Below are 25,550 nucleotides of genomic sequence, written 5' to 3'. Positions count from 1 at the left end.
GATGCTCCAGCCCCAGCCTCTCCCGGCAGGGGGCGCGGGGGGGGGGCCCTGGCAGGCGGGTCCCCCCCCAACCGCGTCCCTGGTTCGCCGCCGGCCCGGATTCCCCCCTCCCTCTGCCCCCCAACCAACCCCCCGGGATCACTCCTCCCTCTGCCTGCCCCCCAACCAGCCCCCCCGGGATCCCCCTCCCTCTGCCTGCTCCCCAACCAGCCCCCCCGGGATCCCCCTCCCTCTGCCTGCTCCCCAACCAGCCCCCCGGGATCACTCCTCCCTCTGCCTGCCCCCCAACCAGCCCCCCCGGGATTCTTCTCCCCTCAGCCTGCCCCCCAACCAGCCCCCCCGGGATCCCTCCCTCCCTCTGCCTGCTCCCCAACCAGCCCCCCGGGATCACTCCTCCCTCTGCCTGCCCCCCAACCAACCCCCCGGGATCACTCCTCCCTCTGCCTGCCCCCCAACCAGCCCCCCCGGGATCCCTCCCTCCCTCTGCCTGCCCCCCAACCAGCCCCCCGGGATCCCCCCTCCCTCTGCCTGCCCCCCAACCAGCCCCCCCGGGATTCTTCTCCCCTCAGCCTGCCCCCCAACCAGCTCCCCCATCCCTCCTCCTCTGCCTGCCCCCAACCAGCCCCCCCGGATCCCCCCCCTCTGCATGCCCCCCAACCAGCCCCTCCAGGATCCCCCTCCCTCTGCCTGCCCCCAACCAGCCCCTCCAGGATCCCCCTCCCTCTGCCTGCCCCCAACAGTCCCTCCCCGGCCTGGGATCCCGTGTCACATCTGACGCAGTGGGAGGGGGGGCAACCAGAAGGGAGATCACTGGGCAGGGACCCCCCCCACACCTGCATCCCCAACTCCTCCCCCCTGCTTCACCTCCAGCCCCCCTCCCATCTCACCCGCCCCCCCCACACACACTGGACACAGACGCATCGCTCCAGGGAGGCTGTTTATTCACCCCCCCCCCAGCTGGGGCCGGACGATGGGGCACGGGGGCGGTCACTGCCAGGCGGCCGCGGGGAAGTCGCTGAGCTCCAGGGTCTCCTGCACCGGGCGCCCCGCGGGGGGGGTGTAGGCCAGTCGCAGGCGCATCCGCAGGGGGACCTGCAGGGGAGAAGGGGAGTCAGGGGGTGGGGGGCTGGGGGAGGAGCGGGGGAGGGGATCCCTGGGCTGAGCCCCCCCCCTCACCCGGCCGGGGTTCCGCACACGCAGCCGCTGCCTCAGGGGGGCCCCGTCCGGGCCCGGCACCGACGTCCCGCTGGGGGCCTCCAGCTCCACCTGCAGAGACTGGGAGGGTGGGGGGTCAGCGGGGGGGTCACCGACACACGCCCTGCCCCCCCTCCTATGCCCGTCTCACCCCGGGCACGCGCCCGCCCCCCTCCTACGCCCGTCTCACCCCCGGCCTGCGCCCTGCCCCCCTTCTACTCCTGCCCCACCCCCGGCACACGCCCTGCCCCCCTCCTACTCCTGCCCCACCCCCGGCACACGCCCTGCCCCCCTCCTACTCCTGCCCCACCCCCGGCCTGCGCCCTGCCACCCTCCTACTCCTGCCCCACCCCTGGCCTGCGCCCTGCCCCCCTCCTACTCCTGCCCCACCCCCGGCACACGCCCTGCCCCCCTCCTACTCCTGCCCCACCCCCGGCACACGCCCTGCCCCCCTCCTACTCCTGCCCCACCCCCGCCTGCGCCCTGCCACCCTCCTACTCCTGCCCCACCCCTGGCACACGCCCTGCCCCCCTCCTACTCCTGCCCCACCCCCGGCACACGCCCTGCCCCCCCTCCTATGCCCGTCTCACCCCTGGCACGCGCCCGCCCCACCCCCAGCACGCGCCCTGCCCCGCCTCCTATGCCTTCCCCACCTCCGGCATGCGCCCAGCCCCCCCATTTGCTTGCCCCACCCCCACACAGCCTCTACCCCACCCCCACCCGCACCTCTACTGTCCCCTCCTCCTGCCCCCACACTCTGCCCATTCCTCCACCTGCTCCACCTGCACCCCAAACACGCACCCTGACCCCCCCGCTCTGCCCCTTCCTTCCTCTTCCCTATGCCTCACCCCCACACAGCCTGTTCCCTCCCCCACCCTGCTCACCCGCACCAGTTCCCCCTCCCCCCACCCATCCCAAGCATGACTTCCCCTCCGGCAGGAGGGGGGGGGAGCACGTGGGGGCTCACCTTGGGCACGGCCGCCTGGAGCAGGAACCCCGAGGCGGTGCCGGGGCGAGTGCGGCTGGCGCTGGCCGTGACGAGGAGCAGGTGGGGGTCTCCCGGGGGGCGCTGGAAGGCAAAGTCCAGCCGCAGCCCATCCCCCCTCCCACACCGTCAGCGGGGGGATGGGGGGCGCTGGGGGGGGGAGTGACACCAAGGACTCAGGGGTGTCCCTGCTCCCCCCTCTACAAAGTGCCCCCCACTGAGTCCCACCTCCCCATTCCTCACCCCCTTTCCAGCCCCCCATTCCCCACCCCCACCTGTTCCCAGCCCCCCATTCCTCACCCCCCTTCCTAGCCTCCCATTCCCCACCCCCCGCCTGTTCCCAGCCCCCCCATTCCTCACACTCTGCCTGTTCCCAGCCCCCCAGTCCTCACCCCCCCGTCGCAGCCCCCCATTCCCCACCCCCCGCCTGTTCCCAGCCCCCCCATTCCTCACACTCTGCCTGTTCCCAGCCCCCCAGTCCTCACCCCCCATCGCAGCCCCCCATTCTCCACCCCCTGCCTGTTCCCAGCCCCCCATTCCCCACCCTCTGCCCCTTCCCACGCCCCCATTCCCCACCCCCATCCGTTCCCAGCCCCCCCATTCTTCACCCCCACCTCTTCCCACCCCCCATTCTCCACCCCGTCCATTCCCAGCCCCCCCATTCTTCACCCCCCACCTCTTCCAGCCCCCCATTCCTCACCCCCTGATTTACCACCGGTGGTCAAGTCTTCCAGCAAGTCCAGCAGCGATTCAGTCACGGGAGCGTCTGAGCCCACGGGGGCCCGGGGGGGAGCTGGGGCCCCCGCAAGGAGATCCAAGAGGTCAGCGACCTGGAGGGGAGAGATGGTGGGATGTGGGTTAGGGGGGCAGGGATCATCCAGGACCCCCCCAGCCCAGTGCCCCCCAGGGCCAGGCCACATTCCACACCTGGCTGGGCTCCTCCTTAGAGCTGGGGGACGGCGCCCTCTTCTGGCCTCCTGGTGCAACAAGCTCAGCTCCTTCCTCCTCCTCCGCCTTCACCAGGGGCATCTTCTCCAGCACAGACGCCCTGTGGGAATGAGCCTGAGAACCCAGGAGTCCTGGCTCCCCCCCCTTCCCCCGCCACCACGGGACCCCACTCCCCTCCCAGAGCCAGGGAGAGAACCCAGGAGTCCTGGCTCCCCGCCCCCTCCCCCACCACCACAGGACCCACTCCCCTCCCAGAGCCGGGGAGAGAACCCAGGAGTCCGGGCTCCCCGCCCCCCCACCTGAGGTGGTCATATCTTCTGAAGAGGGCGTTGTACTCCACCGCCCTCTGCTGGAGCTCGATGTCATGGCAGCTGCCGAACACAGAGACGATCCGCCGGATGCGGCTGGTGGAGACAAATTGGGGCCCCATCACCCTCCAGCGGTAAAGGGGGGCCCGGGGGTGCAGGGAGACCGGGGAGAGAGGCGGGACAAAACTCCCCCGGGTGTCAGGGCTATGCCTGGAGATGTGGGGGGCAGGGTGCGTGGGGGAGCTGGTGGGGTTGTATGGAGATTTGGGGTGCATACACAGCATTGGGGTATCCCTGGTTTGGAGTCACAGTGGGGACATGGGGTGCAGGGAGACTTCCAGGAGGATTCGCAGAGATCAGGGAGGGGAGAGAGGATTTTGGGGGTGCAGGGAGCATGCACAGGGATTTTGGGGGTTCTGAGAGGATGTTGAGGTGCAGGAAGCCCAGACAGGCTTTACTGGAGTGTAGAGGGGATTTAGGGGTGCTGGGAGCATGCACAGGGATTCCAGGGTGCAGTGAGGATTTGGGGGGTACAGGAAGCATGGGGAGGGATTCAGGGGGCTGCAGGGAGCATGCAGAGGGATACTGGAGGTGCAGAGGGGATTTGGGGGTGTAGGGACCATGCACACAGGGATTCTGGGGTGCAGAACGGTTTTGGGAGTTCAGGGAGCATGCAGAGGGAGTCTGGGCTGCAAGGACCATGCAGAGGATTATGGGGTTCAGTTTGGATTTGGGGGTGCAGGGAGCAAGCACAGGGATAATGGGGTTGCTGAGGGGGATTTGGGGTGCAGGGCACATGCACAGGGATTTGGGGGGTTCTGAGATGGATTTCAGGGTGCAGGGAGCATGCATAGGGATTCTGAGGGTCCTGAGGGGGGTCTGGGGTGCAGGAAGCATGCACAGGGATTCTGGAGTTGCTCAGGGGTATTTTGGGGTGCAGGGAGCAGGCACAGGAATTTGGGGGTGCTGAGGGGGTTGGGGTGCAGGGAGCAGGCACAGGGATTTGGGGGTGCTGAGGGGGTTGGGGTGCAGGGAGCATGCACAGGGATTTGGGGTGCTGAGGGGGTTGGGGTGCAGGGAGCATGCACAGGGATTTGGGGGTGCCTCACTCAATGTCCCCCTGCAGGCGGGTGCTGAGTTTCATGAGGGCCGTCAGGGCGAGGGCGCGCGTAGGGGGCAGCGAGAGGTGAGACTGCAGCACCTGCTCCAGCAGCGCCAGCACCTGCCCCTCCTCCACCTGCGGGGGCGACATGGGGCAAAGGGTGAGCCGGGACCCAACCCCCGCCTCTGCCCCCCAACCAGCCCCGCCCCCTGACCTGCACAGGCTCCGCCTCTTCGCAGCTCGCAGCTAGGAGAAGGTCGCCATATTCGCCGATGCACCAGGTGGCCACCTGCACCAGGGGTTGCTGGGAAAAAAGCGGGGTGGGGGACGACCCCCCCCAAATGAGAGACTGTGGATTAGCCCCGCCCCCAAAACTGCCTGGCCCCTCCTCCCACCAGGATTCCGCCTCCCCCCACCAATCACCTCCGCCCTCCCCCTTCTCCCCCTCCCCCACCGAGACCCCCCTCACCGGGGAGATGTCGCAGGCCAGTGCCTCATAGAGACGTCTCACAATGTAGGGGTGCAGCTCCCCGGCCCCCCCAATCAGCTGGATCAGGCGGGAGACAGCATCGTCTGGCACCGAAGAGCCGGCCTGGGGCGGGGGAGACCTGGTTACCCCCCGGACCCCCATCATTCCCAGCTCCCCCCCCAGCCCCCATCTGCCCCCCCTCCCCCCGGACCCCCATCATTCCCAGCTCCCTCCCCAGCCCCCATCTGCCCCCTCCCCCCGGACCCCCATCATTCCCAGCTCCCTCCCCCCAGCCCCCATCTGCCCCCCTCCCCCCGGACCCCCATCATTCCCAGCTCCCCCCCCAGCCCCCATCTGCCCCCCTCCCCCCAGACCCCCATCATTCCCTCCCCCAGCCCCCATCTGCCCCCCTCCCCCCGGACCCCCCATCATTCCCAGCTCCCCCCCCCAGCCCCCATCTGCCCCCCTCCCCCCAGACCCCCATCATTCCCTCCCCCAGCCCCCATCTGCCCCCCTCCCCCCGGACCCCCATCATTCCCAGCTCCCCCCCCAGCCCCCATCTGCCCCCCTCCCCCCAGACCCCCATCATTCCCTCCCCCAGCCCCCATCTGCCCCCCCTCCCCCCGGACCCCCCATCATTCCCAGCTCCCCCCCCAGCCCCCATCTGCCCCCTCCCCCCGGACCCCCATCATTCCCAGCTCCCTCCCCCAACCCCCATCTGCCCCTCCTCCCTGCCACTTACCCCACTGCCCCCCAGAGCCCCATCATTCCCAGCTCCCTCCCCCAGCCCCCATCTGCCCCTCCTCCCTGCCACTTACCCCACTGCCCCCCAGAGCCCCATCATTCCCAGCTCCCTCCCCCAGCCCCCATCTGCCCCTCCTCCCTGCCACTTACCCCACTGCCCCCCAGAGCCCCATCATTCCCAGCTCCCCCCCCAGCCTCCATCTGCCCCTCCTCCCTGCCACTTACCCCGCTGCCCCCCTCCCCCTGGACCCCCATCATTCCCAGCTCCCTCCCCCAGCCCCCATCTGCCCCCCTTCACCCGGACCCCCATCATTCCCAGCTCCCTCCCCCAGCCCCCATCTGCCCCCCTTCACCCGGACCCCCATCATTCCCAGCTCCCTCCCCAAGCCCCCATCTGCCCCTCCTCCCTGCCACTTACCCCACTGCCCCCCTCCCCCTGGACCCCCATCATTCCCAGCTCCCTCCCCCAGCCCCCATCTGCCCCCCTTCACCCGGACCCCCATCATTCCCAGCTCCCTCCCCAAGCCCCCATCTGCTCCTCCTCCCTGCCACTTACCCCACTGCCCCCCTCCCCCCTGGACCCCCATCATTCCCAGCTCCTTCCCCCAGCCCCCATCTGCCCCCCTCCCCCCGGACCCCCATCATTCCCAGCTCCCTCCCCCAGCCCCCATCTGCCCCCCTCCCCCCGGACCCCCATCATTCCCAGCTCCCTCCCCCAGCCCCCATCTGCCCCCCTCCCCCCAGAGCCCCATCATTCCCAGCTCCCTCCCCCAGCCCCCATCTGCCCTCCTCCCTGCCACTTAACTCACTGCCCCCCCAGAGCCCCATCATTCCCAGCTCCCCCCCCAGCCTCCATCTGCCCCTCCTCCCTGCCACTTACCCCGCTGCCCCCTCCCCCTGGCCCCCCATCATTCCCAGCTCCCTCCCCCAGCCCCCATCTGCCCCCCTTCACCCGGACCCCCATCATTCCCAGCTCCCTCCCCCAGCCCCCATCTGCCCCCCTTCACCCAGACCCCCATCATTCCCAGCTCCCTCCCCAAGCCCCCATCTGCCCCTCCTCCCTGCCACTTACCCCACTGCCCCCCTTCACCCGGACCCCCATCATTCCCAGCTCCCTCCCCCAGCACCCATCTGCCCCCCTTCACCCGGACCCCCATCATTCCCAGCTCCCTCCCCAAGCCCCCATCTGCCCCTCCTCCCTGCCACTTACCCCACTGCCCCCCTCCCCCTGGCCCCCCATCATTCCCAGCTTCCTCCCCCCAGCCCCCCATCTGCCCCCCTTCACCCAGACCCCCATCATTCCCAGCTCCCTCCCCCAGCCCCCATCTGCCCCTCCTCCCTGCCACTTACCCCGCTGCTCCCCTCCCCCTGGACCCCCATCATTCCCAGCTCCCTCCCCCAGCCCCCATCTGCCCCCCTCCCCCCGGACCTCCATCATTCCCAGCTCCCTCCCCCAGCCCCCATCTGCCCCCCTCCCCCCAGAGCCCCATCATTCCCAGCTCCCTCCCCCAGCCCCCATCTGCCCCTCCTCCCTGCCACTTACCCCACTGCCTCCTCCCATCTCTTCCCAGCCAGCGATCTCCCCCTGCACCCGCAGATCTCTCTGCGTTCTCCCTGTACCCAGATCTCCCTCTGCACCCCCAGATCTCTCTGCGTTCTCCCCGTACCCAGATCTCCCTCTGCACCCCCAGATATCTCTGCGTGCTCCCTTCACCCCCAATTTGCCTGCTGCACCCCCAGATGCCCGCCTCTCACCATGGTCAGCACTTGCAGCATGGTGTCTATATGCCAGCGTTTGTTCGGAGCAAATCTGGGGGCGACAAGAGATAAAGGGGGTGGGGGGGGGCCACACGCTGACCCCCCCAGCCCCACTCCTCACAGTGCCCCCTGCCAGCCAGACTCACCTCTCGGCAGCGAGGAGCAGCCCTGAGGCGCAGGGGGGCTTCATGGCTGGGGGGCAGGTCTCCAGGAAACCCAGCAGCTCCTGGGTCATGGTCCGGATGTTGGCACCCGTCAGCAGGGCCAGGCTGAGATCCAGGGCGCGTCTGGGTGCAGAGAGGGAGGGGGGTCAGTCACTGGGGGCCGGGCCCGCCCCAGCCCCCCCTCCAGGTGCCCCCAGGCCCCCCGTGTCTCACCGGTGGATGGAGGGGTCCGGGTCACGCAGACAGGCCAGCACGGTGGCACGGTGCCTCTGGAGGGCGCTCTGCTCCGCATGCACCAGCCGCAGCAGGGACGTCAGGGCCACAGACCTGGGGAACGGCCCCCCCGCCTCGGGGTGAGCGCCCCGCGCGGCCTCCCGGACGCCTGGGTCCCGTCCCCGGCTCTCCAGTCACCCCCAACCCCTCCCCGCCCTGTGCCCCCAAACTCAGCTCTCCCTGCCCTGTGCCCCCAAACTCAGATCCCCCAACCCAGCCACTCCCCGCCCTGTGTCCCCAAACTCAGATCTCCCTGCCCTGTGCCCCCAAACTCAGACCCCCCACACAGCCCCTCCCTGCCCTGTGCCCCCAAAACTCAGATTCCCCCAGCTCCTCCCCGCCCTGAGCCCCCAAACTCAGATCCCCCCGACCCAGACCCCCATGCCCCCAAACTCAGATCCCCCAACCCAGCCCCTCCCTGCCCTGCACCCCCAAACTCAGATCCCCCCCAACCCAGCCCCTCCATGCCCTGAGCCCCCAAACTCAGATCCCCAGCCCCTCCCTGCCCTGTGCCCCCAAAACTCAGATTCCCCCAGCTCCTCCCCGCCCTGAGCCCCCAAACTCAGATCCCCCTGACCCAGACCCCCATGCCCCAAACTCAGATCCCCCCAACCCAGCCCCTCCCTGCCCCCCCAAACTCAGATCCTCTCACCCAGCCCCTTCCCGCTCTGTGGCCCCAAACTCAGATCCCCCACCCAGCCCCTCCCTGCCCTGTGCCCCCAAACTCTCATCCCCCATCCAACCCCTCAAAACAGCTCCTCCCCATCCTCTGTCCCCCCAATCTAGCCCCCCCTCCTCTCTCTTTCTCACCCCAAACCCAGCCCCTCCCAGTCATCCTCCCTGACACCACCCCCAAACCTAGCCCCATCTCCCATTCCCTCCATTTCCCCCCACCCCCCGCATCCCACAGGGCGCTAATGTCCAGGACACCTGGGTCCCATTTGCAGTCCTGGTCTCTTCCCACCCCCTTTCTTACTAGGGGCCACAGGGAGCGTCCCGGACACCTGGGTCCTTTTTACCTGATGTTCCGATCCCTGCTGAGGAGGAATCGTCCCAGAATATTGACAGCCAGAACCTGGGGGAGAGCAGGGGAAGAGGCTGAAGGGGAGCTAGGAAGGAGGGGATGGGGCAGTGCAGCCAGGGAATGAGCCGGGAATCAGATTCCAGGGTTGGGTGGTGTTAACCTCCGGAACTACCCGCTACTGGATTGTGGCCCAAATGTTGAAGGGCGGGGGCTGGGAACGAGGGAAATGGGCAGAGAGATTGGAGGAGGAGTGGCGGGGGGGCGGAAATGGGGCAGAGCAGCCAATGAATGAGTGGGGAATCGGGTCTCACGATTAGATTGCTCCTGGGTGCAGTTTGGGGGCATTGACCTGGGGAACTACCTGCTACTGGATTCTGGCTTGACTGGGGGAGGGAACGGGGCTCTGGAAGGGGGAGCAGGGCAAAGAGAACGAATGAGTGGGGAGGAAGGAGGGGATGGAGCTGAGCAGACAGAGGGGATGAGGCCCCAGGGTTAAATTATGCCTGGGAGGCGGTTGGGGGGCATTAACCTGCGGAACTACCCGCTACTAGATTCTGCACTGATTGGGGGAGGGAGGAAGGGGGAAGCATGGCAGAGTCCCGGGCGGAGGAGTGCTCGGGGGTCAGGTTTGTGCCCCCCCCCGTACCCGCAGGCCGGGCGCCGAGCGCACCGCTGTGATGGTCAGCACCGTCTCGTACAGCACCGCGCTCCCCACGTTGTGCAAGGTCTCCGTGTTTGTGGCCACCTGGTGGAGGGGGAGACGGGGTGGGGGGGGTCAGCACCGGCTCGGTGCTTGCTCCCCCCTCCTCCCACCCCTCCCTTCCCTGCCCCCACATCTGCCCTCCTGCCCCTCCCCCTCCCATGCCCCACCCACCTGGGCCAGGATGTCGTTCATGGCCTCGCTGGTCTCCTCACTGCCCTGTCCCAGGACTCTCAGCAGCCGCAGGGCGCGCACCTGGGAGGGGAGATTGGGGGTGTCAGGGAGGGGGGTCGGGTGAGGGGACCCTAAGGGGCAGCAGGGGGTGGGGGGACTAGGGGGATGGCTGGGGGCATGGGAAGAAGGTGGGGGGTATGTTTGAGGGGATGGGTGAGGGCAAGGTGAGGGGACAGGATGGGGGAATGACGCTGGGGGGCAGGGAAGGGGGGTACCTGCAGGAAGGGGTCACTGACCCCCATGATGCTGTGCTCTGGCGAGTACCCCGACACCTCTAAGTTGCGCAGCATCTCCACCACTTGGGGCACGGCCTGGAGGGGGGATGGGGGTGAGTACATTGTTCCCCCATATCACTCCCATCATCCCTTCCCTTCTCTCCCCACCCCTCCAGCACTCCATATCCCCTACCACCTCTGGAAACACCTATCCCCAGTGGGGGTGGGGGGCTGGGAGCCAGGACTCCTGGTTCTCTCCCAGCGAGGGGACCCCCTCCCCAGCTGGTAGCTAGAGCAGGAGGCGCTGGGGGCCCAGACTCCTGGGTTCTCTCCTGGCTCTGGGAGGGGAGTGGGGGCCAGTGGTTAGAGCAGGGGGTGCTGGGGGCCCGGACTCCTGGGTTCTCTCCTGGCTCTGGGAGGGGAGTGGGGGCTAGTGGTTAGAGCAGAGGGTGCTGGGGGCCCGGACTCCTGGGTTCTCTCCTGGCTCTGGGAGGGGAGTGGGGGCTAGTGGTTAGAGCAGGGGGGTGCTGGGAGCCCAGACTCCTGGGTTCTCTCACCTTGCGGAAGTGACTCAAGACATCCGGGCTTCGCTCGCACATTTCCGTGATCAAGAGCAGGGTGACGTGAAGAAGGCCTGACAAGAGGCCGACAGGTGTCAATCAACTCCCCGGGCTCAGGGTGAGGATTCTAACCCCCCTCCCTTCTCTCTGGGCTGCAACCCCTCACCATGGCATCAGGACAATCCTTGGCAGGGGCCAGCTCCTCTGCGGCTGGGGGTTATGGGCCAACGAGGGTATTTTGGTAAGAGGGGTATGACCCCTAGGCGTGCCTCAGTTTACCCACGGACTCCCTAGCCGCTGGGGGAGGGGGGCTGAGGCCATCTGGGTTGGGGTCTAATGGACCAGGAAGGCCTGGGCGGACTCAGCGCAGGTGGGAAAACCCAACGCTGGACCACGGAGGGGCGACACCTCTTGTCTCCATTCCACAGCCAGAGGAGGGGCTGGAGCCAGAAGGGCCCCTCTAGGGGTCCCTCCCTCCATCCCCAGATGTCTGCCTCCGCCCCCCCCGAAAGGTCATCATGGAAGGACCTCAGGGGATCGGCTGAGGCGGGATCACGGTGCGGGATGGGGGCAGAGGTTCCTGGCGGCCGGGGGGGCAGCACTGAGGATTGGGGGGGACAGGGCGTTTCAGGGGTCCCTCACCGTGGCGTCGCTCCTTGAGGAGCCGGTCGCAGACGGGGACAAAGACGTCAGAGAGCTCCGGGACTTTGCGGACAATGTGGACGGCGCAGGCCACAGCCTGGGGGGGGCAGAGAGGGGTTAGGGGTTGCAGGGGGGTTAGGAGTTGCAGGGGGAAGGGGGGGTTAGGGGCTGCGGGCAGCAGAGGAGGGGCTTAGGGGTTGCAGGGGGCAGAGAAGGGGGTTAGGGGTTGCAGGGGGCCAGAGCAATGGGTTAGGGGTTGTGGGGGGCGGGGGGGATAGGAGTTGCAGGGGGCAAAGGAGGGGGTTAGGGGTTGCAGGGGGCAGAGGGGTTTAGGGGGTTACAGAGGCAGAGGAGGGGGTTAAGGGTTGCGGGGGGCAGGGGGTTTAGGGGTTGCAGGGGGCAGAGGGGGTTAGAGGTTGCAGGGGGCAGAGGAGGGGGTTAGGAGTTGTGGAGGGCAGGGGGGTTAGGGGTTGTGGGGGGCAGAGGAGGGGTTTAGGGGTTACAGGGGCAGAGGAGGGGGTTAAGGGTTGTGGGGGTTAGGGGTTGTGGGGGGCAGCGGAGGGATTTAGGGGTTACAGGGGCAGAGGAGGGGGTTAAGGGTTGCGGAGGTCAGGGGGTTAGGGGTTGTGGGGGGCAGAGGAGGGGTTTAGGGGTTACAGGGGCAGAGGAGGGGGTTAAGGGTTGCGGGGGGCAGGGGGGTTGGGGTCTGGGTTAGAGGAGGAGAAGTGGCTAGGGGTTGGGGGAACAAGAGAGGCTTGTAGGGGATGGGGGTCACGGCGAGGAGGGGTTGGGGGGGTCCCCACTCACCTTCCTGCGCACCGGGGCTGGGGCGTCCCCCGCCAGCTGCTGCACCTCCCCCGCCAGGTCACGGCACATCCCCGCCGAGCCCAGGCAGCCCAGACAGCCCAGCGCCAGGCCCTGCACGCAGGGGGAGGGGTGCGCCAGGTCGCTGCAGGGAGAGGGGGGGTGAACCCCAAGGACTGGCCCAGCCCCCCAAACCCCAGCTCGGACACCCCACCCTCATCCCCTGAACCCCACATTCCTGTCTTCACCGCCCAGATTCAACCCTAGCCCCCCAAACCTCCAGTGCCCATAGCCAGAAGCTCAAGCTCCTCTGAGTTCCTGAACCCCCATACCCCAGCCTGAGCACCCCAGATCCATCATCCCCCTTGGGGTCCCCCCAAACCCCCATACCCCAGCCTGAGCACCCCAGAACCATCATCCCCCTTGGGGTCTCCCCAATCCCCCATACCCCAGCCTGAGCCCCCCAGAACCATCAGCCCCCTTGGGGTCCCCCCAAACCCTCATACCCCAGCCTGAGCCCCCCAGAACCATCAGCCCCCTTGGGGTCCCCCCAAACCCCCATACCCCAGCCTGAGCACCCCAGAACCATCAGCCCCCTTGGGGTCCCCCCAAACCCCCATACCCCAGCCTGATACCCCCAGAACCATCAGCCCCCTTGGGGTCCCCCCAAACCCCCATACCCCAGCCTGAGCACCCCAGAACCATCAGCCCCCTTGGGGTCCCCCCAAACCCCCATACCCCAGCCTGATACCCTCAGAACCATCAGCCCCCTTGGGGTCCCCCCATACCACAGCCCTGAGCCCCCAGCACCATCAGCCCCCTTGGCATACCCCAAATCTCGAATCCTCAGCCCCCCCAAACCCGATCTCCCCCTCACTTCTTGATGCTATTGGTCAGGAGCAAGTGGGCATCCTGCCTCTCGTCCAATAGGAGCGCAGCACCCAGGTAGCCTATCCGCTTCTGGTGGAATTGGGGTGAGGCCAAGAGCTTCAGACACTCCATCTGGGGGGACAAGGGGGGTGTGGGGTAGAGGGGATCAGTGAGGGGAGGGGCTATTGGAGGAATGGGATGCAGAGGGGTGCAGGGTGGGAGGATTGGGGGTGCAGGCAGTTCAGGGGCAACAGGTGGAAGATAAATTAACAATAATCTTAGTCCCCATCTTGCCCTGCTGGGGTCCCCCCAGGAGGAGCAGACAGGGGGTTAGGGATACTGGGGTCCCACCAGGCCTAGGGCACAGCAGGGCCAGGGTTTGGAGATCCCGGGGGAAGGGAGCAAGATATTGAGATCTCAGGGGGACTAGAGGTGCAAAAGGGGTTACTGTGGTGTGGGGGTGCAGTGTGGAGCCTGGGGGTGCAGTGGGGGATCTCGGGGGCTTGGGGTGCACTGAAGGGCCTGGTAGTCCAGTGGGATATATTGGGGTGTGGGTGTGCAGTGGGGTTCTGGGGGTGCAGTGAGGGATATCAGGGTATGGGGGTACAGTGGGGTTCTGGGGGTGCAGTGAGGGATATCGGGGTACAGAGGGGCAGTAGGAGGTCTGGGGTGCAGTGGGGGATATCAGGGTCTGGCGGTGCAGTGGGGGATATCAGGGTGTGGGGTGCAGTGGGGGCCTGGGGGTGCAGTGGGGAATATCAGGGTCTGGAGGTGCAGTGGGGGATATTGGGGTGTGGGGGTCCAGTGGGGTTCTGGGGGTGCAGTGGGGGATATTGGGGTACAGAGGGGCAGTAGGAGGTCTGGGGTACAGTGGGGGATGGGGTGCAGTGGGGTTCTGGGGGGTGCAGTGGGGAATATTGGGGTGCAGAGGGGCAGTAGGAGGTCTGGAGGTGCAGTGGGGGATATCAGGGCATGGGGTGCAGAGGGGGTAGGAAGTCTAGGGTGCAGTTGGGAATATTGGGGCATGGGGGTGCAGTGGGGTTCTGGGGGTGCCGTGGGGGATATCAGGGTGCAGTGGGGGGTGCCTGGCAGTGCAGTAGGGGATATCGGGGCCTGGGGTGCTGTGGGGTTCTGGGGTATAGCGGGACGCGGTTCCCTTACCTGGCCGAAGTGGGCAGGGTACCCCAGCAGGTGGATGTAGAGCAGTTTGGTGAGGTTGGCGGTGCCGGCCTGGGGGTCCCCGGCCCGAATGGCCCCCCGGATCCGGGCACACTCCCGCTGCACCAGCTCCCGCTCCACCGCCTGCGTCCGCGCCCCCCGCACCCTCCGGATCAGCTCCGGGAGCGTCAGGAGGGGGTCCCCCATCCTGGGAGGAGAGGGAGGGGGTTACCCCCGAGACACAGCCGCCCTTAACCGAACCCCACCACCCCGTATCCCAGTCCCCCCCTCACTCCCTCCCCCCACACCTGGGCCCTGTCTCCTCCCCATCACCCTTCCCCCACTCACCACGTCTCTCCCCCCAATTCCTTCCCCCCCATAGGTCCCCCTGGGCCCCATTTCCCCCTCCATGGCCCCATCCCCCCACTTCCCTCACCCGCCACGTGCACCTGGGCCCCCTCCCTCTTTGTCCCTCACATTCCCTTCCCCTCCCCCCCGACCCCTCCTGGCACATCCCTGGGCCCTTGCCTCCCCCTCACCTGGCTGCTCTCCTAAACCAGCCCCTCCCCCTCCATCTCTTCAGGACGGGGGGGCTCCGCTTCCTGCCCCCCGCTTACCTGCCTGTCTCCAGACTTCCGCAGAAGACCTCACCTGTGCGCTGCGCTCACCTGGCGCCCGCCGCCCCCTGCTGGCCGCGGGGCAGAACTGCACCCATGGGGCCGGAGAGGGACTGGGGAAGTAGGGGGATGGGGGCAATAACTGAGGGGTTGGGGGTTCTGGGGGGTTTCGGGGGAAGCCTTTGGGGGGGAAACCGGGGGGTACTGGGTTTTCGGGGGGGGTCTGAGGAAGAAGGAGGGGCTTTTGGAAGAGCTGGGATGGGTCGGTTCTTGGGGGCGCTGTGGCGCTGGGATGCGGGGGGCCCACCCAGGAGGAAGGAGCCTGGCCCATCCCCCTTCGACCCCAGCCTCGGAGGGGGTGTGGGGCTAGGGGCAGCCCCCAGGCTCTGCCGACACTACAATCAGGGACACTGGGTAATGAGGGGCTGGGAGCCTGCCCGGACTCCTGGGTTCTCGCCCTGGCTCTGGGAGGGGAGTGGGGCCCAGTGGGTTGGAGGTGGAGGCTGTGGGCCCAGACTCCTGGGTTCTCGTCCCCTGGGAGGGGAGGGGAGTCTAGTGCTTACAGTGGGGAGGGGGGGATGGGAGCCAGGACTCCTGGGTTCTAGCCCCAGCTCTGGGAGGGGAGTGAGGGCTGGTGGGTTAGAGCAGGGGGGGCTGGGAGCCAGGACTCCTGGGTTCTAGCACCAGCTCTGGGAGGGGAGTGGGGGATGGTGGGTTGGAGGTGGAGGCTGGGGCCCGGACTCCTGGGTCCTCTCCTAGACTCCTTGGTGCTGAGCGATGACGGGCTGGGGGTGCTACTGGTGGGGGCGAGCAACCCATGGCCTCTCTCTGGTTGTGGGAAATAACAGCTCTCCCTCAGAGCCCATGGTCCAGCCCCTCCCCCATCCCTGGGCTGGAGTGGAGCGGGGGTGGGGGCTGGAGTTGGGGGGGCTGAGCCCAGGGTCTGTACAGAGTCAGGGTCCCCGGGCCATGCCGGGTCCCCTATGCCCACGTCATTACAACATCTCCCCCCCCATGTAGTATCCCCCTCGAATTGACCCCCCTGAGTCCCCGTCACAGACACAGGCCCTGGCTCCATCCTTGCTTAGCCCCCAGCCCCTGGGGGAACCCAGTGACCCCCCCAATGCCTGAGCCAGCCCCCCCCCCAGGGTCTCCCTCCTCACTCCCCGCTCTCCCAGTTCTGTCAGCAGGTGCCATGTAGGGGACTCCCCATGGAGAGGTGCTGAAATGGGGGGCGCCTGGGGGGTGCTGTCAGGGGGTGTTTCTCACACCCCTGCGGGGGCTGAGATGGGGTGTCCCAAGCGCATTGGTTAGAGGAGGGTCCAGGAGCACCCCTAGGATCCCGGAGATGGATCGTCTGCCAGATCCCTGGACCTGTAGAGACGCTGGAGGGACACGGGATGGTCAGGTGGCGGCGCCGAGGGGCCCTTTCCCACAATCCTCCCGGGCTGGGTATGGGAGAACTTCACAGGGTATCCCTGGAGAGATGAAAAGGGGACCCTTCCCAGAATCCCCAGGGGCTGGGGTAAGAACATGGGACAGCATTGGGGGGAACAGACGGGGCTGCGTCTAGGACTGCTGAAGTCATGGAGATGGTGGGAGACCACGGCATGTGGCTGGAGAGATGCCGGGGAGGGGGGACCCTTCCCAGGATCCCTTAGGGCTGGAGACCCCAGAATCCTCAGCGTGGTAACAGCTGGGGCAGCTCGGGGACCCCGACAGGGGACCATCCTCTGGAGGGGGTGCCCCAAGCGGACGTCCCCACCCAGGCAGCCCCAGACACGACGGGGGCCCTGATCTCGGCTGGGGTGTGTGCAGCACCTGGCACAATGGGGCCCTGATTTCAAAATGGAAATAAACCCGTTTTTAACTAGGAGAGAATTACTGACTGGATCTGCTTCGTTCTTCAATGCCTGGATGCTTTGTACCCAGACCTGGCGGCTCTGTCCACCTTCCTCTCCAGCTCGCCCATCAGATATGGGCTGGTGAACCACGCCAGCCTGTATTGGACAGACCGCGACCCCCCGGCATCCATACCCAACTGGCTAATGACCATGCTGCCAACTCTGCTAAGTTGCTCCCAGCCCTGCCCCTTAAATTGCCAGCTTCGGGAGTCCTGACATTTCACCTTCCCTCTAGGCCATTCCCAGCCCCTGGGATGGCGGGGACCAGCTGGGGAACGGGAGTCCACGAACCACAGAGGGGGTGAAGAGCCCTGGAAATGGGGCATTTTTCACTTTTGTGGTTTGCTCGAGGTCCCGGTGGCTGATTTCTCTGCCCCCGGGGGCCACGTGGTTGTAATTAGAGTGGGTGGGTTAGAGCAGGGGGGCTGGGAGCCAGAACCCCTGGGTTCTCTCCCCGGCTCTGGGAGGGGAGTGGGGTCCAGTGGTTCGGCGGGGGGAGGGGCTGGGAGCCAGGACTCCTGGGTCCTCTCCCCAGCCTGGGGGGAGGGGTCTCTTTAAGACCATAGAGACACGGAGGAGTCCTCCAGGCTCCTCCCAGAGCGACCTCTCACTCCCTGCGCACCCGCTCTATCTTGCACTCGATGGTCGGAGCCTCTCTGGGAAGCGCCATCTCTATGGTGAGCGGCGGCCGCTCTGGGATGTGAAACCATAGAGCCTCGCCCCGCCCCGAGCCCGCTCCCAGCCCCGCCCCTAGCGGCAGCGCGGGCAGGTGGAAGAGCCCGGACTCCTGGGTTCCCTGCCTGGCACCGGGAGGGGAGTGGGGGCCGGTGGTTAGAGTCCGGGGAGCCCGGACTCCTGGGTTCCCTGCCCGGCACCGGGAGGGGAGTGGGGGCCGGTGGTTAGAGTCCGGGGAGCCCGGACTCCTGGGTTCCCTGCCCGGCACCGGGAGGGGAGTGGGGGCCGGTGGTTAGAGTCCGGGGAGCCCGGACTCCTGGGTTCCCTGCCCGGCACCGGGAGGGGAGTGGGGGCCGGTGGTCAGAGTCCGGGGACCCCGGACTCCTGGGTTCCCTGCCCGGCACCGGGAGGAGAGTGGGGGCCGGTGGTTAGAGTCCGGGGAGCCCGGACTCCTGGGTTCCCTGCCCGGCACCGGGAGGGGAGTGGGGGCCGGTGGTCAGAGTCCGGGGAGCCCGGACTCCTGGGTTCCCAACACGAAAGAAGATGATGTCAGTCCATTTTCCCTTTTTTTTTATTAATATATTTTTATTAAATTTCTGTTTTTTTTAAATCTGCAAGACTTTTTTGTTTTCAATCCCAAAGACACGATATAAGAAATATCCAGTGGAAAAGGCAATCCGGGGGAGGGGACATCGGATCAAGGCCGGAGCAAGGGAGGAGAAAGCCAGCAGGGAGGGAGGTAGAAAACTGCAGGGCCGTGGGGATTGGAGTCGATTATACACATTCCCAATACACTGAGCATCCTCATGCATTTTCTGGGGGACCGAGAGGGAGATTCCTGCCAGGGGGTGCCCCCAAAGCCCCCCCCAACTTCCTAACCCTGCCCTGGGTGATTGGAGGGGATGTATCCCCCACAACTATACAGCCCCCCTCTAAGTCAACACGTATCTTGGGGTATCATTGCATTCCCCTCCCATGGTCAGGCAGGACCATCTAGCCCCCCTCATTGGCCGAAATCATGTCTCCCTGCCTTCCAGAAGGTGGGATTTCTTGTTTTGCACCCGCCAATCTCTGCAAAAAGGCGGGACTTCCTGTTTTGCCCCCTTTAGGAGTATTTTCCACCCTCCGGAAGGCAGAACTTCCTCTATTGCACATCACGTCCCTTTAAAAAGATGGGACTTCCTGTTCCACCACTCTGACGAGTATCCTCAACCCTGCTGAGGGTGGAACTTCCTGTATTGCACCGTCACATCCCTACAAAAGGCAGGACTTCCTGTTTCGCCCCTTTGGGGAGTGTTCCCTACCCACTTCTTTTATTGCACCATCACATCCCTGCAAAAGGCGGGACTTCCTGTGTTGAATGCTTGGGGTGGTTCTCCTGAAGGAGGAATTTCCCCACCCTCCAGTAGATGATGTTCCACACCATGAGGTCCCTGCTTAGCCCTCTAGGAGGCAGGACTTCCTGTCTGACCCCTTTAGAACCACCCTTCGAAAGGCGGGACTTCCTCTTTTCCCCACTAGGTGTAGCAGCTGCCCTCAACAGCCTTGCACCAGGATTGAGCTCCCCAGTCGCCCCCCAATGGCAGAATCGTCCCCTTCGCCCCCTTTTTAATTTTTAACTAGTTATTTCATTCAGACGCAGCGAGAAAAGTTAAAAAAGCAGAAATAAAAGTTCGCCATTTTTGTTTGGTTTTGGAGGGGTGGGGCGAGCACACCCCCTGCTGGGATTCCCCCCCACTCCCAGCCCTGGGGTCCCCCATCCCCGATTTACTGAACCCCAAAAGAAGGAGTGCATTAAGGGGAAAGGAACCTCAAATTTCAAACGGGGGGGTTGTCGTGGTCTCAGACAGAGAGAAAGAGAAATCTGCTAGAAAGAGCCCTTCGTATGTAAACAATCTAGAGAGAGAGGGAAGGGGGCAGAGCAGGGATGGAGGAATGAAAGACACAGACCGACAAAGAATGAGAGAGAATAAAATAGAGAAGAATGAGTGAAAGAGAGAGAGAGGGAACGAGAGGAGAAAAGAACAAGTGACAGAGAGAGAGGGAATGAGACAGAGCGGCAGAGAACGAGTGACAGGTGGGGGGGGGAAGGGGCAGAGGGAGGGGTCTGGTGGGGAGCCGCTCCCCACCCCCGTCTCAGGTGAGAAGCAGAGAGAACAGGTGAGCCAGGCAGATGTCAATCAACACGACGGCCAGAACCACCAATGGGTGAGCTCCCTGCAAGGGAAAAGGGAGGGTTGAGACATGCCCCCCCGACACCCCCACCTTACCCTCTCCCCAAACACCCCCTTCCCCCATAACCCCACCCCAGCCGACGCCGACATCCCCCATACACCTCCCAACTCCTCAGCCTCAACCCCCCCCCTCTGCAAACACACCCACAACTTCCCACCACACATCCCCCACCCTCCACGTGACTCCCAGCCCCCCGCCCCACTCCGCTCTAACCCCCTACAACCCTCTCCCCTCCCAGAGCCGGGGAGAGAACCCAGGAGTCCTGGCCCTCTGTCCCCCCACTCAAACCCCCTAGGCCCCCTCCCCTCCCAGAGCCGGAGAGAGAACCCAGGAGTCCTGGCTCCCAGCCCCCTGCCCTCTAACTCACCAGACCAGCATCCCCCCTCCCCACCGCCAGTTCCTCCCAGCACCCCCCACTGCGGCTGTGCTGGGAGGGGCTGAGATGCTGCAGTGGGGCGGGAGGGATGCTGGATGGAGGATGCAGTTGCTATGAGACAAGAGCCAGGACACCAGCCAATCCCATGGAGCTTCATCAGCTGGGCCACGCCCACAACCCCCCCTCCCGTCCTGACAGACTCCTGGGTTCTCTCCCAGCTCGGGCACGGGAGTGGGGACTGGTGGTTGGGGGGAGGGGCTGGGAGCCAGGACTCCTGGGTTCTCTCCCGGTTCTGGGAGGTGGGAAGATGGGGGTGCCCCTTTGCCCCTCTTACCTGTCTCACGGCTGCTCCTGTCTCCTTCTCACCCTGAGCCGCAGCCCCCACCCCCGAAGGCAGCTTGTCAGCCCCCAGTCCAGAGTGCCCCAGGGGTCCCGCCACCTCTGGCCCCGCCTGGGGCTCCCCAATATCCAGCTGGGGGAGATCTTCCTCATAGTCCTCCTCCTCCTCTTCCTCCTGGAGGCTTCCAGAGCTGCCGCTGGGAGGGGTGCCCACCAGGGGGCGCCCTGCCTCGTCCCCCTCCCACAGTCCCTCGGGTGGGAACCCCGGTGTCCGGGCAGGGAACCTCCGGCACCCCCACTCGTCCTCAGGGTCTGATGCATCCGCAGGGGGCACTCGAGGGGGTCCGCCGTTCTCCAGAGGGTGCCAAGTCCGGCGGGGGTCCCCCCTCCAGGGCTGCAGCGGGGTGGGGGGGTAGCTGGGGTCTGGGGTCACGTCGGATGGGGTGACCCCATTTTCGTAGACCCCCGGGCTGTCATATTCTAACAGGTCCGTGTCGGTGCCTTCGGAGTCCAGGCGGGGCCGTGGCTCTGGGTTTTTGGGGGCAGAGAGAAAAGGGGGGTCAACAGTGGGGTTCAGTTGATAGCATCCCACAGGGTTCAATGCCCCCCACAAATTCAGCCCCCCCCACACTGTCAGGAGAATCCAGGTTTGGGGGTGCAGGGAGAAAAGGGATGGGGGGGATCAGAAATTGGAAGGCGGATACAAAATGGGTGCCGTGGGGTGAGAAAGGGGGTTCAGGTCAAAATCACCCCCATACAAGCATGGGGAGCGGTGGATGCCCCTTCCGCAAAATGGGGGACCCCACAGGCACCCCTGTACAGGGGGGGCTGGGCCGGGGGGCTCCCCGACAGACCCAGGATTAGGTGCTCCTTCCCTGCCCCACCCCCAAACTCACCAGGGTCATCCAGGATGGGTTGAAGATCCTGGGCCAGGATCTTGGCCACTCGAGCCGCCTCCACGGCCTTCTCGGCAGAGGCCAGCGCGGCCGTGGCCTTCAGCCGGGCATCGGCCGCCCTGGGGAGAGGGCAGGGTGGGTCTCTGTGGGGTGGGACCTCCCTGGGGTCAGCGCTGGCCCCTCCCCCAGCCAAGCCTGCCCACCTATCCTGCACCCATCCCTAGTGCAACCAGCCTAACCCTCGGCACCTACCACCCCTCCCCATCCATCCTACCCCCCAGCCCCGATCCCCCCATCCAGCCCCACCCTGGGCCCCAGCACCTGTTCCCACTCATAGTTACTGATCACACACCCTGGACCCCAGGAATCACCCCAGATCCATCCCTATACAGCGCCCAGCCCCCACCTTGCCCCTGCACTTCACCCAGTCCCCAACACCCTCCCCCTAATTCCCAGCCCCCTCCCCCGCCATGCCAAGGGAAGCGCCCTTCCCCCACCAGCAGCCTCTCTGCCCCCCCCAAGCCCAGTGGATGCTGCTGCTCCGCTGTTTCCACAGCAACCGCCAGCCAATTGCTGTTGCCATCACCCGGTTGCCTAGGAGACCAGGCAGCCTCTGCTAGGCCCTTGCACACACTCCATGTAACCTGTCTTCCCCAGCCCCCAACCATGCCCTGGCTGGGGATGGCAACACGGCAGGGAGGGTGGGGGGGAAGAGCAGGGAATGGTGGGGGAGGGAAAGAAAGAAAGAAAGAAAGAAAGAAAGAAAGAAAGAAAGAAAGAAAGAAAGAAACACAAAACGAGACACAAAACGAGACAGCCAGCGAAAGAAATAATTAACGAAAAGCAACAAGAGGAGAGTGCCAGAGGAAAGGAGAGAAAAGCAAACTCCAGCCAGACAGAGAGGAGCCATCATCGCTGTTTGTTGGCAGAGCCAACGTCTCAATTCCAGTGCTGGGCAAGGACACAAGTTCTGGCAGCCAAGTCCATCCACCCACCTGCTTTCCCTCTGTCAGCTAGAAACCCAATGATCCCCAAGAAAGCACCTTGGTATGGTCAAGTTTGGGCGGTAGGGCCTTCCCCTCCAGCACCCCGATCTCAGCAAGGCCTCCACACCATTCACCCAGCCACACAGCTTCTCCCCTGTCCAGGCCAACTGGACAACTTTCAAGATGACTGCCCCAATTGGGGTAACTTGAACCAACTTCAAATGGCCGCCCCAACTGGGGTCATTAGAACCAACTTCCAAGATGGCTACTCTTGACCTCACCCTAATGCAGGGTGGACTCCCCCTTCTTAGTAGGGGTGGGACTTTTTCTGCAGCCCCTCAACTGACCACTGGGACCTTCCAATTCATTTGCCTACTGGGACTCCATCATTAATTAGTTCCCATCCAGCCCCTGTTTCACCCATGCATGCCCGCAGGGAGGGTGGTTGACAAAATAACCCATGTGCCTCTGGGAGAATGGACAAGTTGGTGTTCCATGGTCATCAACAAGCTTTCAAGATGGCTGCTTAGTTGGGGAGGTCACTTGAATCAACTTTTAAATTGCTGCCCAGCTGAGGGTGGTTTGAACCTGATTTCAAGATGGCTACCCCAGTTGAGGGTCACTTGATCCAACTTTCGAGACGGCTACCCAGTTGGGCTGGCTTGAGCCAACTTTCAAGATGGCTACCACTTGGGGGTGTCACTTAACCCATGTTTCAAGATGTCTACCCACTCGGGGGGTCACTTGAGCCAACTTTCAAGATGGCTGCCAGTGATCCCCTCATGACCTCTCCCCATCGTGGTTTGAGGTCTCCCTTCCCAGGCAGGAAGTGAAGGTTTAGGAAGGAGGGAAAATGGCACCTGGGGAGGGGGTTGTGGGACAAGAGGCCCCTCCATGTGGATGGAGGAGTTATGACTTTGGGCCTACTGAGGCCTACAAGGCCTATGTGAAGCCTGGGCCTTGGCTAGATTTGTGGCCAGGAGAAAAGGCAGTGTTCTGGGATGTTTTTCAGAGGTGAATCACAGGACCCAGAGGGGCTCCCTGCCCAAACCCCTGAAGCCCAATTCAAATCCCAGACCCACTGCAGGCCCCAGAGAGTGTAACAGGGAGTGTTATTTAGACACACGTCCACTGCCCCCTGACCACACACACTGCCCCCCCGCCATTCTTCTACATCTCCCCTCCCCTCTGCACCCACTCCCCTCCTACATCCCCAATCCCCCGTCCCCCTTCCCCCCAAAACCCACCCCATGCTCTGCCTCCACATCCCCCACTCCTCCATGTACCCCATTCTCCTCAGTCCCATATGTCCCCACCCCACATTCCCCTCCACAGTCCCTCTCCCCCCACACTCCCTGCACTCCCCCACCCACACCTGACAGTCCCCAATGCTCCAGCTCCCCAGCACCCCACAGCCGCCAGTGGCCCCCGTCTGCCAGCTGACCTGGTGGCCGCCATTTCCTGCTTCTGCCTGGCCAGGCTGACGGCTCTGCGGGCCATCTCCACCGCCCGGTCCACCTTCTCCTTCACCTTGCTGCGCCGGAGCGGGATGAGGTTCTTGACCTTGCCGCTCACCAGGCGGTTGAGCTTGTACTTGCCCTCTTCCTTGGTGCCGTCAGGGTAGGTGGTGCGCCCGTAGCCATGCCGCCGGTTCCCCAGCCACTCGCCTTCGTAGCGCAGCCCGTTGGAGCGCCGGCTGACCCCGTAGCCGCTGCGCCGGTCAGCACGCCACTCCCCGGCGTACACCTCGGTGGAGGAGCCCTCGATGGCCAACCGTGATGGCATCTCGGGGGGTTCGGTCTCGGCGTAGCTCAGGGTGGTGGCTTCGCTCCCGGTCGAGCTCACCCCGGCTTCGCTCTTCAGCGAGCCCCGCTTACTGCCCAGGGAGGCTTTGGACTCGGCCCGGCGCACCCGCAGGCCGCTCAGCAGCAGGGACCGCCGGAAGAAGAAGCCCCCCGTCTTCTTCTTGGCCCCCTTGGGGAAGTGCGGGTCACCGGGGAAGGCCAGCACGAAGCCACCCCGGGAGCCCGAGGCTGGGCTGTCCCCCGGGAGCAGCGGAGGGGGCAGGGGAGGGGGAGGGAGAGGAGCAGGGGGCCCGCTGGGGTCGGGGTCGCTGCGGAGGGATTCCAGCGAGGTGCGACGCAGGGAGCACACCAAGGCAGCCTGGCGGTAGGGGACGCTCTGGCGAACGCCGTAGCCGTGCCGCTTCCCGGCTTGCCACTGGCCCTGGTAGGTGCCTGCAAAGGAGGGCACGGGGGGTTAGAGCGGGGGGGACGCCAAACCGGGGGGCGGGGGATGGAAACTGGGAAGAGAGGGAGGAAGTGAAGGGAGGGAGGGAGGGAAGGTGGAACTGCAGGGATAGAGGGATTGGTGGCAGGTGGATGGATGGATGGATGGATGGATGGATGGATGGATGGAGGGTGGAACCGCAGGGATAGAGGGATTGGTGGCAGGTGGATGGATGGATGGATGGATGGATGGAGGGTGGGCGGGAGGGAGGGAGGGTGGAATGGCAGGGATAGAGGGGTGGGTGATGGACCTGGGTGGATGGATGGAAGGAGGGAGGGTGGGAGGGAGGGTGGAACCGCAGGGAGAGAGGGATTGGTGGCAGGTGGATGCATGGATGGAGGGTGGGCGGGAGGGTGGGTGGAACTGCAGGGATAGAGGGGTGGGTGATGGACCTGGGTGGATGGATGGAGGGAGGGCGGGCGGATGGCTGGCGGATGGCTGGAGGGATGAATGCGGATGCAGCAATGGAGTGCAGAACAGCGCAGGAGAGCAGATGGAGTGTGGGCCTGTGCGCGGACGTGGTTGGATGGAGGGAGCGTGAAGCTGGGCAGATGAAGGGCCCGCGCAACTGGCCAGACAGACAGATCCCCCCTTCCCCTCTCTCCCGCCCCCACCCCCCGGAGTTGGCACCCGTCTGCCCTCACCTCCGTCGGCGTAGGTCTCGGTGCCGTAGCCATCCTGCAGCCCGTCCCTCCACATGCCCTCGTAGGTGACCCCGGAGTGGCTCTCCCAGACGCCGGCCCGGCCCTTCAGCCCATGGCTCCACTCCCCCTTGTAACACCACTTGCTCTTGCGCTCCACGCCCAGCCCTTCCCGCTTGCCCTGGCTCCAATGGCCCTGGTAGGTGTTGCCGCTGGGCCAGGTGTAGACGCCCAGAGACTCGAACCCGCGCCGCCATTGCCCACTGTATTCGCCCTGGGCCCCAGGGCCGGTGCAGACCCCGTACCCGTGCGCCCGGCCATCCTGCCAGTCACCCACGTAGCAGCCGCCATCGTCAAAGTCGAACCTGCCCCCGTGGGACATGCATGTAACGAGGCCCCGCCTCCCCCGGCGCCGGCTACCCACAGGACCCTGCGCTCAT

At 65.4% G+C, this 25,550-nt stretch overlaps 2 protein-coding genes across 2 annotated transcripts in view; both read right to left on the bottom strand.

The window, feature by feature from the left end:
• Positions 1–928: 928 nt before the first annotated feature.
• LOC101953594 (adaptor related protein complex 1 subunit gamma 2) lies at positions 929–14,917 on the bottom strand. Its single transcript, XM_065565318.1, is given in 23 exon segments — positions 929–1,092; positions 1,177–1,275; positions 2,162–2,296; positions 2,298–2,329; positions 2,880–3,009; positions 3,107–3,227; positions 3,427–3,531; positions 4,545–4,672; positions 4,752–4,841; positions 5,007–5,129; positions 7,506–7,560; positions 7,655–7,795; positions 7,886–7,999; positions 8,965–9,020; positions 9,616–9,714; positions 9,844–9,924; positions 10,119–10,214; positions 10,676–10,752; positions 11,321–11,417; positions 12,128–12,269; positions 13,002–13,126; positions 14,156–14,360; positions 14,770–14,917. Coding segments are annotated over 22 exon segments (2,355 nt in total). The 5' UTR covers position 14,360; positions 14,770–14,917; the 3' UTR covers positions 929–987.
• Positions 14,918–17,912: 2,995 nt separating this feature from the next.
• JPH4 (junctophilin 4) overlaps positions 17,913–25,550 on the bottom strand; it is a 12,370-nt gene continuing 4,732 nt past the window's right edge. Inside the window, exons 3-7 of the mRNA XM_005290129.4 lie at positions 25,114–25,550; positions 23,625–24,417; positions 21,195–21,313; positions 20,294–20,826; positions 17,913–19,565 (exon numbers count right to left, since the gene is read on the bottom strand). The exon at positions 25,114–25,550 is cut by the window's right edge and continues 1,551 nt beyond it. Of these exons, the coding sequence (XP_005290186.2) occupies positions 19,485–19,565; positions 20,294–20,826; positions 21,195–21,313; positions 23,625–24,417; positions 25,114–25,492 (1,905 nt within the window). The 5' untranslated portion in view covers positions 25,493–25,550 and the 3' untranslated portion in view covers positions 17,913–19,484. The remainder of the gene's footprint in view (positions 19,566–20,293; positions 20,827–21,194; positions 21,314–23,624; positions 24,418–25,113) is intronic.

This window comes from Chrysemys picta, chromosome 13, assembly GCF_011386835.1.
Source record: "Chrysemys picta bellii isolate R12L10 chromosome 13, ASM1138683v2, whole genome shotgun sequence".
Taxonomy (NCBI): Eukaryota; Metazoa; Chordata; order Testudines; family Emydidae; genus Chrysemys; species Chrysemys picta.
This window is presented reverse-complemented; position numbering and strand designations above follow the sequence as displayed.